This window comes from Hoplias malabaricus, chromosome 18 (genome assembly GCF_029633855.1).
Source record: "Hoplias malabaricus isolate fHopMal1 chromosome 18, fHopMal1.hap1, whole genome shotgun sequence".
Classification (NCBI taxonomy): domain Eukaryota; kingdom Metazoa; phylum Chordata; class Actinopteri; order Characiformes; family Erythrinidae; genus Hoplias; species Hoplias malabaricus.
Window position 1 is genome coordinate 29,174,379 of NC_089817.1, and position 13,357 is coordinate 29,187,735.

Genomic DNA, 13,357 nt, shown 5'->3' on the forward strand with positions numbered 1-13,357 from the left:
CACTTGCAGGAACTCCCGCCCTCCTCTTCTTTTGATTGGCTGATGTGCCTGTAACTCCCTTGGCATAATAACAATGTGGGCCGGGCTTAAGTGCATCACTGTGCTTGTGCAGAGGGGGCTGGATGCATCATGTGTGGACCACAGCACTGAGGTAGGACGGTTTCTGCTCGTATTTCTTTTATTTTTATAATATGTAATATTTAGTAATGTTTATATTAGCTTACATCACTGCTGTGACCTATGCTTTCAGGCATGTCTATGCTCTGCAGCTGCAGAAAGGGTTAACTTGTCTCTTTAAAGGGCACATACCCCACATTTTTCTGGCATTTTCATTTTTGCCATTTTTTTAAGGAAAATCTCTTCATTCGTTAGAAATAAGATTAGCAGTGGTCCCTTTAAGAATAATTAGTAAAATTTATTAAAATCGGCAGATAATAAAACACAGATATTTGATGTATAATTAACTTAAAATAAAAGAGCATCAATGTTATAATTATTTAAAGAAATTGTTTATTAAAAAAAAAAAAAAAAACTATGGCTTCTTTAATGCATTGTTGTTGGATGTGCTGCATGTGCTGGAAGTTACTTAGTACTTAAATTTGCACTAGGTAGTATCACAGATGTCCCTGTGTTATTGTATTTCACCTAACTAGCCAACAGAGGTCAAAATATTTATAAATCATGTTCTTCATAGCGGCACGCGGTGCAGCAGGTAGTGTCACAGTCACACAGCTCCAGGGACCTGGAGGTTGTGGGTTCGTTTCCCGCTCCGGGTGACTGTCTGTGAGGAGTGTGGTGTGTTCTCTCTGTGTCTGCGTGGGTTTCCTCCGGGTGACTGTCTGTGAGGAGTGTGGTGTGTTCTCTCTGTGTCTGCGTGGGTTTCCTCCGGGTGTCTGACTGTGAGGAGTGTGGTGTGTTCTCTCTGTGTCCGCGTGGGTTTCCTCCGGGTGACTGTGAGGAGTGTGGTGTGTTCTCCGTGTCTGCGTGGGTTTCCTCCGGGTGACTGTCTGTGAGGAGTGTGGTGTGTTCTCCCTGTGTCTGCGTGGGTTTCCTCCGGGTGACTGTCTGTGAGGAGTGTGGTGTGTTCTCTCTGTGTCCACGTGGGTTTCCTCTGGGTGACTGTCTGTGAGGAGTGTGGTGTGTTCTCCCTGTGTCCGCGTGGGTTTCCTCCGGGTGACTGCCTGTGAGGAATGTGGTGTGTGTAAAATCAACAAATGGAATAAAATCGCATAATGCACTTTTAATCAGTACTGCATAGTGTAGTTTAGTGTGTAATACACAGAGGGCTATGGTTCAATGCCCAGTTCAGGTATCATCACGCTGTATGTCATTTGGTTAAGAGCATCTGCTAAATGCCAAATACAAATTTTGAATTGCTGCTTGTACTTTAACCGTAGTTTACGTTTGACTTTTACGTTCAACTTTATGGGATTGGATTGAGGTTTTGGACCTTGTTATCAGAGTTTAGGAACTGGCATTCCTGCACTGTTGAGTGTGTGAGTGCTGGCAGTGGGAAGTGGGCAGAGGGCTTAGCGAAGCAGTGGGCAGTGGAGATGCACAGAACGGACCAGCGGAACACATGGATAGACCCCAGTACAGCTGACAGAAATGTGCAAAACCAGCTATGGGTCCACATTAGAATTAAACCCAAAAAGTGCCTGAGGTACTGAAAAGGGACTTTAATGTTCTCTTTAACAAGCTGCTCAAGCTCAACGTCCAATCATTTATCAATGGTCCTCTGCTTAAAGGAGAACCCATATGTTTTCAAGGCTACTTTCATTAAACATGTGGCTACAGAAGTAACTGTAGGACCAACAGACTGACCTTTATTGACAAGTAGTCAGTAGTGAAGATGCATCAGAGTTAACAGAGGTGTGTTCCTGCCTTTCGCCCAATAATTCAATAATGCCATTCATGAAAATGGTTTCTTTTTCTAACTTTTAACATGATGTTAATATTTGGGAGTGAGCTTAAAACAGAAAAGAAATATAGCCATCTTCAATATCCATGCTCTGTTTTAATGTTGTATAGATCTAATAGCTTTAAGACCTACTTTATGGAACACCACTGTCTGGTGTCTTTGTGAATAGGAGCATGGAAACCTATCTCCAGGCTGAGAGAATTGATGATTAACAAGAGCCCAGAGTTCACAGAACAGGGTCAGGATCCGCCCTCATGGTTGGACACTCAGGCCGTCAATACAGGAGCCCAGGGCTAAGTTTTTTGTCCTGCACCAAAGCTCTCATTAGTCTCCCAGGCCAGGAGAGGAAACACATAATAGCGACACACTTTCCATTCATCTCATGTCAGTTATGCTATACATAAACACAAAAAACTAGCCACTGTCCTAATTGTTTTCTTGGGTTTGTTGACAAAAATGTCTTATTGGTCCTTTAAAGCTCCATTATTTAAAATATTCTTGTTTAAAATAGAAAGAAATAGGCATCAGGAAGTAAAAAGCACACTGTAAAAAATTTCTTGTAAATTTTACCGTAAAATATTGGCAGCAGAGTTCCCAGCCATTTACCGTATTTTTACAGGAACACTACTGTATTTCAAATTTACAGCATATTACTGTAATTGAGTAATACAATAATTTACTGTAAATACTGTGATTTAGAGTAAAATACTGGCAGCAGATTTCCCAGACATTTACCGTATTTTTACAGGAATACTATTGTATTTCAAATTTACAGCATATTACTGTAACTGAGTAATACAATAATTTACTGTAAATACTGTGATTTACAATAAAATACTGTAGCAGAGTTCCCAGACATTTACTGTATTTTTACAGGAACACTACTGTATTTCAAATTCACAGCATATTACTGTAATTGAATAATACAATAATTTACTGTAAATACTGTAATTTACAATAAAATACTGTAGCAGAGTTCCCAGACATTTACTGTATTTTTACATGAACACTACTGTATTTCAAATTTACAGCATATTACTGTAACTGAGTAATACAATAATTTACTGTAAATACTGTGATTTACAATAAAATACTGTAGCAGAGTTCCCAGACATTTACTGTATTTTTACAGGAACACTACTGTATTTCAAATTTACAGCATATTACTGTAACTGAGTAATACAATAATTTACTGTAAATACTGTGATTTACAATAAAATACTGTAGCAGAGTTCCCAGACATTTACTGTATTTTTACATGAACACTACTGTATTTCAAATTTACAGCATATTACTGTAACTGAGTAATACAATAATTTACTGTAAATACTGTGATTTACAATAAAATACTGTAGCAGAGTTCCCAGACATTTACTGTATTTTTACAGGAACACTACTGTATTTCAAATTTACAGCATATTACTGTAATTGATCAATACAATAATTTACTGTAAATACTGTGATTTACAGTAAAATACTGGCAGCAGAGATCCCAGGCATTTACCGTATTTTTACAGGAACACTACTGTATTTCAAATTTACAGCATATTACTGTAACTGAGTAATACAATAATTTACTGTAAATACTGTGATTTACAATAAAATACTGTAGCAGAGTTCCCAGACATTTACTGTATTTTTACAGGAACACTACTGTATTTCAAATTTACAGCATATTACTGTAACTGAGTAATACAATAATTTACTGTAAATACTGTGATTTACAATAAAAAACTGTAGCAGAGTTCCCAGACATTTACTGTATTTTTACAGGAACACTACTCTATTTCAAATTTACAGCATATTACTGTAATTGATCAATACAATAATTTACTGTAAATACTGTGATTTACAGTAAAATACTGGCAGCAGAGATCCCAGGCATTTACCGTATTTTTACAGGAACACTACTGTATTTTAAATTTACAGCATATTACTGTAATTGAGTAATACAATAATTTACTGTAAATACTGTGATTTACAATAAAATACTGTAGCAGAGTTCCCAGACATTTACTGTATTTTTACAGGAACACTACTGTATTTCAAATTTACAGCATATTACTGTAATTGAGTAAAACAATAATTTACTGTAAATACTGTGATTTACAATAAAATACTGTAGCAGACTTGCTGTAAATTTACAGCAATTTTTTACAGTGCATAATAAAATATGAGCTGCTGTGAGCCACTCTGTAAAGCCTGAAATAGTCTGTGTTCAAAATTCATCAGCTCCATCAATCCAGAGGACGCAGTGCCACACCCCAGTCCTGGGGGCACTTTATACCACCCTAGCGCATGCCTGGCATTGGACGTGGTGATTATCAGACATATCTAGATAGATACATCGGTTGTAAACAGAAACGATGCGTGTTGTGGCCTGTCACTCGTACTTGCCATCTGCCATCGTTTTTGTTCGCTCTGTTGTCATAGCAACAGCCATCAGCCACATTGCATTTCCACTAAAAATGAAACACTTTGAGCGTCTCTCATGTCTGTTTTTAGCTATATTTCACGGCTAAGTGTTCACTCAGAATAGAGCCACCCTGTACATTCACTGTTGCAGCGGTAAGGGCCCTGCTAAGTACGCTAAGGTCCCCAAACCCTTGTGTCAGTGTGAGTGTCAATTACGGGAAAAGACGTCAGGAAAAACTTGGGCTCTTTCCTCTCCAAGTCTGTGTTCAGAAGATAACAGTAACACAACATTGATGCGCTAGCTTGCACTGCATCTCGCTCTAGAGGGTTCGTCTCTCTAACATGAGCAGGGGGCCGTTCGGTTTACTCTCCCTGTGTTGACCCCCAGCCACTGGGGCTGATACTGAGCCTGGGTGAAATGGGAGAGTTTAGGGCTGGAAGAACATGCAGCATAAACATGTGCCAAGTGTGTGTGTGTGTGTGAGAGTGGAACATTAACCTGGTTGACCAGTGCACACATCCAGTGAAATAGGAGACTACATTTTCTGGTTTTAAACAGAATTTCAATGGTTATTATTAAATAAACCTTCAGAAATGACAAGACAGGTGACTCTCAGGCTGCAGAATATTTGGGTTGCAGTGTTCTTCCAGAAAGAAAAAGACTGCACTCAGTCTCTCTCTCTCTCTCTCTCTCTCTCTGGGCCACGTGACTAGGAGAGAGAAGAAAACACGCTCTGATATTTTGAAGCACTCAGCTGGGGAGATTTCCCAGCGTGCTGGGCCGGAGACTTGTTGTCCGATGGCTTTCCTTTGTTTCGCTTTGCCGCCCCCCATCAGCGTCCACAATTGCTGCCTTTGTTGTTGGATGAGTGGGGCATTCTTCCAGCAAGATGACCTCTCCTGTCTCCTCAGGCTCCACGGCGCTCAGACGCTGCCCAGTACCAGCCTGACCCTCCTGTTGGGCAGATACAACAGAGACACTGTGGACATGGCCAAGGGGTATGGGGTGCTTATCAGTTGTGAGTATAAGTGATTTCATTCCTTTTTTTTTGTTTTGTTTTGCTGCACTTTCAGAAACATGTTACATAATGCACAATTCATAATCATTCATTCATAATAAGACACGGTTTTACTTTCATTCTACTTGATTCATTTTATTTGATTCAAATATTGATATCATTCATGCTGTTCTAGCAGACACTTGGCACTGAACATGGCGGCTTTAGAGCTGTGCAAGTGTCTCCAGAGCATCCTATTCGTGTCAGGCTTTTCTGTGGACACAATGGTATAAGTAGCTCAGTTCACTAATTATGAGGTGGTGGGTGTACATAAACTTTTGGACAGTGTGTGTTTACTTCTTTGTTCAGTGAAGAGTCACAGATGCTTCAATGATTCAGTAACCTAAATCCAGAGGAGTGACTCACTGGCTGTAGATCTGCATCATCGCAGATGTATAAGCCTCTTTTAAATCTCACGGGTTTGTTAAGTGTTTAAGGTTTTGTCCAGGTCCAGTTCATGTGTGAGAATGTGTGTGTGTGTGTGTGTGTGTTTCACCACATTGACCAGTTACTCTAAGAAAGGCATGAACCTCAATTTATGCTTCTGTACTTCAGAGCTGCAGCTAAGTTAACAGAGACTGGAAACCAAGAGCTATCTACATGGTCTTTGTAAAAACATGCTCAAAATCACTTCTCAACTCACTCAACTGCAGCCAGGTCTAATCTGTCAGATAGAGTCAGTGTGTTTTTGGACACAGTGTCTCTTAAATTGTGCTGCTATGTTATTTTAGAGCCACTAATTGGTAGCCTATATTATTTAAATTATATATGAGTCATATGCTATTACTGCCATATACTTCTAATTCTTCTTAAGTACTGTAACTTGTAATTATATATAGTCATATTTTGTTTGGTTTAGTTGTATGCTTTAGTGATATAGATCTTATTTAATATTTTATTAATAATTTAAGCACATTTTTAATGTATTTTTAGAGTTCAACTGCAGCAGAGAGAACCACCTTTTCCTCATTCCCCAGAAACCCACAGCGCACCCCTCCAGCCTCCCACAGGGAATAGCACCAGAAACCAGAACATTATGCTAGTGTTATGAAAATGTAGTTCCTGTTTTAGCTGAAATATGCTTTAAAATTTGACCAAAACCCCCCATTTAATTAAATTTTAAGACAGTTTTAGCATATTCTAGATGTAATATATGAGAATTCTGGGAAGCTTTGTGATTTATAGCCTCGTGTATTTGTTAGCATTATTAGCTTTAGCGCAAAGCTAATGTCTTGGATTATCAGCTACATCTGGGGTTAGTGAAAAAAAATCATGTGAATTTGACTTTTCACAAAAATATATTTTAAAGGTGAAGATGTCTGAAGGTTAATGTTAGGGTTAGGATTAGGGTAGAGGTAGAATTTAGAGGTTAAATATTAAAGGGAGTGTGTTAGTGTTAGGGTATGTGTTATGATCAATAACAGGGTTAGTTGGCATTCAATTAATTTTCGTCACTGTAATGTCCCCACAATTCATGGCAAAACAACGTGTGTGTGGATATGTATATTTGGTTGTGCATGTGTGTGTATGATTTGTGTGTGTGTTTCCTCCTCACTGACCCTGTAGTCACTGAGCTTCATTGTGAACGCTCAGTTTGGAGCAGTTTGTGTCCTAAATGAACTGGAGCCTGAATAAACTGCTAATGGGCCAGTGAGCCTGTTTCACCCTTCCACTGTGAAACAGAGCTAAACACACTTCTATACACACTCATCATCTTTAATAGTCACACTGCAGTGCCTATGTGAAACGTTACCTACACTAAATGTCCAAACTTTCACCTGCTTACACCAACATTTCTTATAAAATGGAGGCTAACAAATGGTAGTTTGTGTCCTCTGTAGATATGGAGCACCATTCACTGCCTCTGGAATGAGTTGGAGTGGAGTTGGTGATCTAGAACTAAACATCTGTACCTGACCTCCCTAATATTTCTCAGGCTGCCATCAGATCCTCACAGCAATGTTCCAGTTTCTAGTATAACATCTTCCTAGGAGAACAGAAGTTGTTACTGCAGAAGAATTGAAAAAATATGTATTGATTATGTGGCATGGTGGTGCAGCAGGTTGTGTCGCAGTCACAGCTCCACGGACCTGAAGGTTGTGGTGTGTTCTCCCTGTGTCTGTGTGGGTTTCCTTCGGGTGACTGTCTGTGAGGAGTGTGGTGTGTTCTCTCTGTGTCTGTGTGGGTTTCCTCCGGGTGACTGTCTGTGAGGAGTGTGGTGTGTTCTCCCTGTGTCTGCGTGGGTTTCCTCTGGGTGACTGTCTGTGAGGAGTGTGGTGTGTTCTCCCTGTGTCTGTGTGGGTTTCCTCCGGGTGACTGTCTGTGAGGAGTGTGGTGTGTTCTCCCTGTGTCTGCGTGGGTTTCCTCCGGGTGCTCCGGTTTCCTCCCACAGTCCAAAAACACACGTTGGTAGGTGGATTGGTGACTCAAAAGTGTCCGTAGGTGTGAGTGTGTGAGTGAATGTGTGTGTGTGTGTTGCCCTGGGAAGGACTGGCGCCCCCTCTAGGGTGTGTTCCCACCTTGCGCCCAATGATTCCAGGTAGGCTCTGGACCCATCGCGACCCTGAACTGGATAAGGGTTACAGATAATGAATGAATGTATTGATTTCAGAACAGACATTGGATATTGTTATCCACAATCTTTTGGGTGTATAGTCTGTCTGCACACACACACACACAGTTACTATTTCTAGACAGAGGTCTGGATGAGCACCATGATCTATCAGCTCATAGGTTCTCTGTGTTACAGATTGATAAAATGGACCTGACGCAGTGGTCGCCCAGACTGTGGATACGAGAACATTCTACAGAGGTGAGCAAAACTTCATATACATAACTCAACAATTATATTTTATCCACCTGTTATTGAGTGTGTTCTAAAAGTTGATGAATGGTCACTCCTCAGACAAACATACCTGTTCCTTTAACTTCGATTGAGAGTTAGGATAGTTCTGCTCTTCTCGTCTAGAGCTGGAGATTTTGCTCGGACAGTGACGGCGTGTTTACATTTTCTTATACCTTTTTGATAAGCTTTGATTTCTCACATTTGGACTCACATGTGATTTCAGCCAAAATTAAAAAAAACACAACACACATTCATCACATATACACAGCTTACTCACACCCTGCTTCAGCTCCGTTATAGTGTGTAGCGTGAGACTTCTGATGATGCATCTCAAAGATGGGAGGGACCACTGTCTCTGTTGCTGTTTCATTTGGAATCAATATGGATCCACTGTTTTCTTTAGGATTTTGTTTGACACTAATTCTATGTTGATTTGTTTTTATCAGACTGTAGACCACTAGGCAAGTGGTGAGGATGGCTCAGCACCAAAGGGATACCTCATGGTTGTGTGCATTTATGTATTGCATGCTGGGTATTATCGTGCGGTGAAGTGCTCTGGTCCTTTTGGGGTCCTTTTGGGAGTTTAGTGTCTGTAATTTCATCACTACAGAGTGCACCTATAAGGTCAGTGAAGTGTATTATATGGACAATCAGTGTATTATATTTGAGTCTGTGTCTTTATTTAGTTTTTTACATATATGTTACATATTGGGGCGCCCGTGTGGGTTTCCTCCGGGTGACTGTCTGTGAGGAGTGCGGTGTGTTCTCCCTGTGTCTGCGTGGGTTTCCTCTGGGTGCTCCGGTTTCCTCCAACAGTCCAAAAACACACATTGGTAGGTGGATTGGTGACTCAAAAGTGTCTGTAGGTGTGAGTGAATGTGTGTGTGTTGCCCTGTGAAGGACTGGCGCCCCCTCCAGGGTGTGTTCCCGCCTTGCACCCAATGATTCCAGGTAGGCTTTGGACCCACCGCGACCCTGAACTGGATAAGAGTTACAGATAATGAATGAATGAATGTAACATATTCACACAGATAATATTATATTACATTATTGTCTTAAGGTTTATTATAGAAAATATTTTATTGTAGTGTTATGGCAGTTGTCTAAGTGCAACAAGGAAGGAAGACCGAGGGGAAGACACAGAGTCAAGTATTCACGCCAATCTCTAGTTAATTTGAATATCTGATGCAGTATATACAGGACCCCAGTCACGTACACCCCACTGTCATGTGCCCTTTCGGCACATACACTAAGCATCGTGTGTACCGTTCTGACATTATTACATCACGTCTCATTTCACAAACCCAGACGTTCCCTTAATTGGCACGTATCTGTTATCTTCTATTTCACTTCTGTCAGCAAAATGATTGCAGACGGTTAGGTCAAGTTTAAATCTATCTAGGGACCTTACTTCCCTATTCTAATCTCGCTGTTCCCCTCTCGCCTGGGTCGTGCCTTGAGGACACAATGTAATAGGCCCTTTAAGGTCACATGTTTAAGCACAACATGTTCTGTACTTCAGTCAGGATGTATGTGTCTATAACAATCATTATATTGGTGGATTATTATTGTTGGTGGAGAATTCTTCCAACTTGCCGAGAAACTTGCAGTCATCACTTCTCGTTTGTGTGGTCAGCAGCTGATGCCGGGGTGTAGATGAGGACGTGGAGATGCCGAGGCGAAGAGATGTCCTTGCTCTGGTTCTGATCGTGTTGCCTTGGACTTTACTCCTCACCGTCTGGCACCAAAGCCCTGTTACACCTCAGCTTTTAACTCGAAAAGGTAAGGGTTCAGCTACACTGTAAAAAATTGCTGTAAATTACAGCAAGTCTGCTAGAGTGTTTTATTGTAAATCACAGTATTTACAGTAAATTGTTGTATTATTCAATTACAGTAATATGCTGTAAATTTGAAATACAGTAGTGTTCCTGTAAAAATACGGTAAATGCCTGGGAACTCTGCTGCCAGTATTTTACTGTAAATCACAGTATTTACAGTAAATTATTGTATTATTCAATTACAGTAATATGCTGTAAATTTGAAATACAGTAGTGTTCCTGTAAAAATACGGTAAATGCCTGGGAACTCTGCTGCCAGTATTTTGCTGTAAACTGCAGTATTTACAATAAATTATTGTATTGTTCAATTACAGTAATATGCTGTAAATTTGAAATACAGTATTTTACTGTCAAATTTACGAGAAATTTGTTACTGTGTACTTTCTCTACATAGACCAAGATACACCTAAAATATTTTGATAAAAAGTGTTGTGGCGAGTGAAATACATCATTTTGGCTCACGGAATGAGCTAAATGTGTCATGTTTTAAATACTTCTGAACATTTCTTCACTCCAGTAGGCAATTTTCCTCTCACATATTTGCTGCAAGTAATTTGACCAAATATAGTTATAATATTTAAATATAACTGTAAATATTACGTTTTTCTAAATGATACATAACCTTGTCACTCTCCTTGCAGCAGATGACAGACGTGAAGTTGGCAAAGTTCAAGGTAACACCGTCCAGCTCAGAGAGTCCTGCGCTCTTTATAACAGCGTCCCACAGGGGCACTTTCGGACAGAATACACTTACGGTCGTTCCCCACCCTGGTCACACCAGCTGCCCACGATCCACATCATCACTCCCACATACACTCGTCCTGTCCAGAAGGCCGAACTGACCCGGCTGGCCAACACTCTACTGCATATCCCTAACCTGCACTGGACAGTGGTGGAAGACGCCACCCACAGGACGCCACTAGTGTCCAAACTGTTGCGGAGCACCGGCATGAACCACACCCACCTCAGCATAGAGACCCCACGAGCCTATAGACTTCACAGAGAGCCACGGGGGTCCCGGGTTCCCCGTGGAACCGCCCAGAGGAACCTGGCTCTGCGCTGGCTCAGGGAGAACTTCAGCCACAGGACGGACCAGAGAGGGGTCGTCTATTTCGCAGATGATGACAACACTTACAGCCTGGAGCTGTTCGAGGAGGTGAGGGGGAATGTTTACCATTGTTTTGACACTTCTGGTGAAGTGATGTTTGTAAAGTGATAAACCTTCAATCTCCAAACCTTCTACAATTAGACCAATGTCCTGATGTGGAAAGCTGGACTGGCGAATAGCCTCCCGCTCACTCTGACCTTTTCTCTCTCGCCGTACTCCAGATGCGCTCGACTCAGAAGGTGTCTGTGTGGCCCGTGGCCTTCGTGGGTGGTCTCCGGTACGAATCGCCGAAGATCAGCGCGGGGAAGGTGTCCGGCTGGAGGACAGTGTTCGACCCTCACCGACCCTTCGCCATCGACATGGCCGGCTTCGCCATCAACCTCAAGCTCATCCTCAGAAAACCTCAGGCCTACTTTAAGCTGAAGGGAGTCAAAGGGGGATATCAGGAGAGCAGTCTGCTGAGGGAACTGGTCACTCTCGAAGAGCTGGAGCCCAAGGCAAACAACTGCACAAAGGTGACCTTAATTATTCAATTATTCAAGACTCTGAAATATGTTTCTCGGTCTGTGGAGGACCTTTGGACTTTCTGCATATTCCTGAGAAACTGAAAAGAACAGGAATACCCCTGTAACGGACTGTCTTCCTCTTTTGCCAGGTCCTGGTGTGGCACACACGGACCGAGAGACCCGTGCTGGTGAACGAAGGGAAGAAGGGGTTTACGGATTTCAACGTGGAGATATGACGTGTTCGGACACCAAAATATGCACAGAAAAGCTCCTTTCATTTTTAAACTAGCGAATGAACATATAATAAATGCTCAATGCACACATGGGACATTCTAATACAGTTTGTAATGTCGAAGGGAAAATGCACTTATAGGCCACTCTAGAGCCATCTAATAATTATAGCTTTTTATGCACCGTTTTTCAGCCAGCGTGACCATAAAACACCTTCAAAATAGCCAGCATCCACATTTCCATCTGCCCTTCAACCATGGAGTCTGCTTCTGTAGTTTTCCCACTTCACAGCCATTTGAGAAAGAAGCCATTGTCCAGCATGAGTCAGCACTGAGCCATTGATGGAGTGGACATGAGCTCTATCCATCTCTGAGAAAACACTGGGTCTTATGTTGCACATTTGGAGGATGATGCTTTTGTTTGGCATCTACTCTGGGTTCAAACATTCAAGAGTTCCCTTAGGCGGCTGTTTTTATGACTTCTCTTCCAGCACCTTGAGCTGTCTTTGTTAGCAGCTGTTTGAAAAGAAGCAGTGGCTGGCTTCTGGGAGCAAGCATGTGGATGCTTTCATTCTTCCCAGTTTGATGGCTTTGTGTGGAACTGGGGGAGTCCTACCTCTCAGTTGGAAGTGGGTTGTTACATGAGGAAAATGATGAGTGAAATTGTTAGGATGTTGTGAAGCTTTTTGGAATAAGTTATTGTAGATGTTTTATAGGTTTAAGTTCATGTCGGTTCAGAGGCTTATGTTTTTTTTGACCTACAGCAAAGTGTTATACAGTAAAGTCAGTTAAAGTTAAATGTTAACGGGCCTTGGGTCACCGCTTTTATCACCACAGTAGCAGCTGAGCCATGGCTAAAAACTCATGTTCATTCATTCATTCATTATCTGTAACCCTTATCCAGTTCAGGGTCGCGGTGGGTCCAGAGCCTACCTGGAATCATTGGGTGCAAGGCGGGAATACACCCTGGAGGGGGCGCCAGTCCTTCACAGGGCAACATGTTTTGATTATTTCAAACAAACCAAGACAGCTCTGATTGGTCAGAATTAGGTGACAATTTAGAGGCCCTTTACGAATTGTCGATATCATTTTTGTGAAGGCTGATATCACGATATTGATTAACAAACGATATATTGTCGGCATAAAAAAAGGGAATTTTATTTCATGTTAATTTTGCACCTGACAGATATAAATATTCATATAGAACTGATATTCTCTGTTAAAAGTTCAGAAAACCCTGTTCAGTTGAATGCCCCCAGACAGTCAGCACACAGGCATGGCCTTCATGAATATTAATGTTCTTGTTTATAATTATCAGCAAATGATAAAAACATTGTTAAATTTCTTGTTTATGGTCCCTGTCTGAGTTTGTGTTCACTGGCTTAGTTTACCCTTAGTTTAGAGTCAATAAAAACAGCACTGAAACACCAGGCTAA

At 41.3% G+C, this 13,357-nt stretch overlaps 1 protein-coding gene across 9 annotated transcripts; it reads left to right on the top strand.

The window, feature by feature from the left end:
• Window positions 1-110: 110 nt before the first annotated feature.
• b3gat1b (beta-1,3-glucuronyltransferase 1 (glucuronosyltransferase P) b) lies at window positions 111-13,318 on the top strand. 9 transcript variants are annotated; one of them, XM_066650874.1, is made up of 8 exons: window positions 111-151; window positions 5,249-5,355; window positions 8,144-8,206; window positions 8,686-8,863; window positions 9,876-10,021; window positions 10,719-11,233; window positions 11,407-11,700; window positions 11,841-13,318. In XM_066650874.1, exons 5-8 carry the CDS (start codon window positions 9,910-9,912, stop codon window positions 11,925-11,927), a joined length of 1,008 nt encoding a protein of 335 aa, XP_066506971.1. In that variant the 5' UTR covers window positions 111-151; window positions 5,249-5,355; window positions 8,144-8,206; window positions 8,686-8,863; window positions 9,876-9,909; the 3' UTR covers window positions 11,928-13,318. The 9 variants fall into 9 exon arrangements, with proteins under 9 accessions (XP_066506971.1, XP_066506969.1, XP_066506978.1 ...); XM_066650872.1 differs by having other exon boundaries at window positions 9,879-10,021; XM_066650881.1 differs by having other exon boundaries at window positions 9,879-10,021; window positions 10,722-11,233.
• The last annotated feature ends 39 nt before the right edge of the window (window positions 13,319-13,357 follow it).

Excerpts from the sequence above, each read along its gene's own strand:
- b3gat1b (XM_066650874.1), top strand. The coding sequence starts at position 9,910 with ATGCCGAGGCGAAGAGATGTCCTTGCTCTGGTTCTGATCGTGTTGCCT. Across the intron at positions 11,234-11,406 it reads GCCTGGAGCTGTTCGAGGAG|ATGCGCTCGACTCAGAAGGT; the intron begins GTGAGGGGGAAT and ends GCCGTACTCCAG. Across the intron at positions 11,701-11,840 it reads AGGCAAACAACTGCACAAAG|GTCCTGGTGTGGCACACACG; the intron begins GTGACCTTAATT and ends CTCTTTTGCCAG.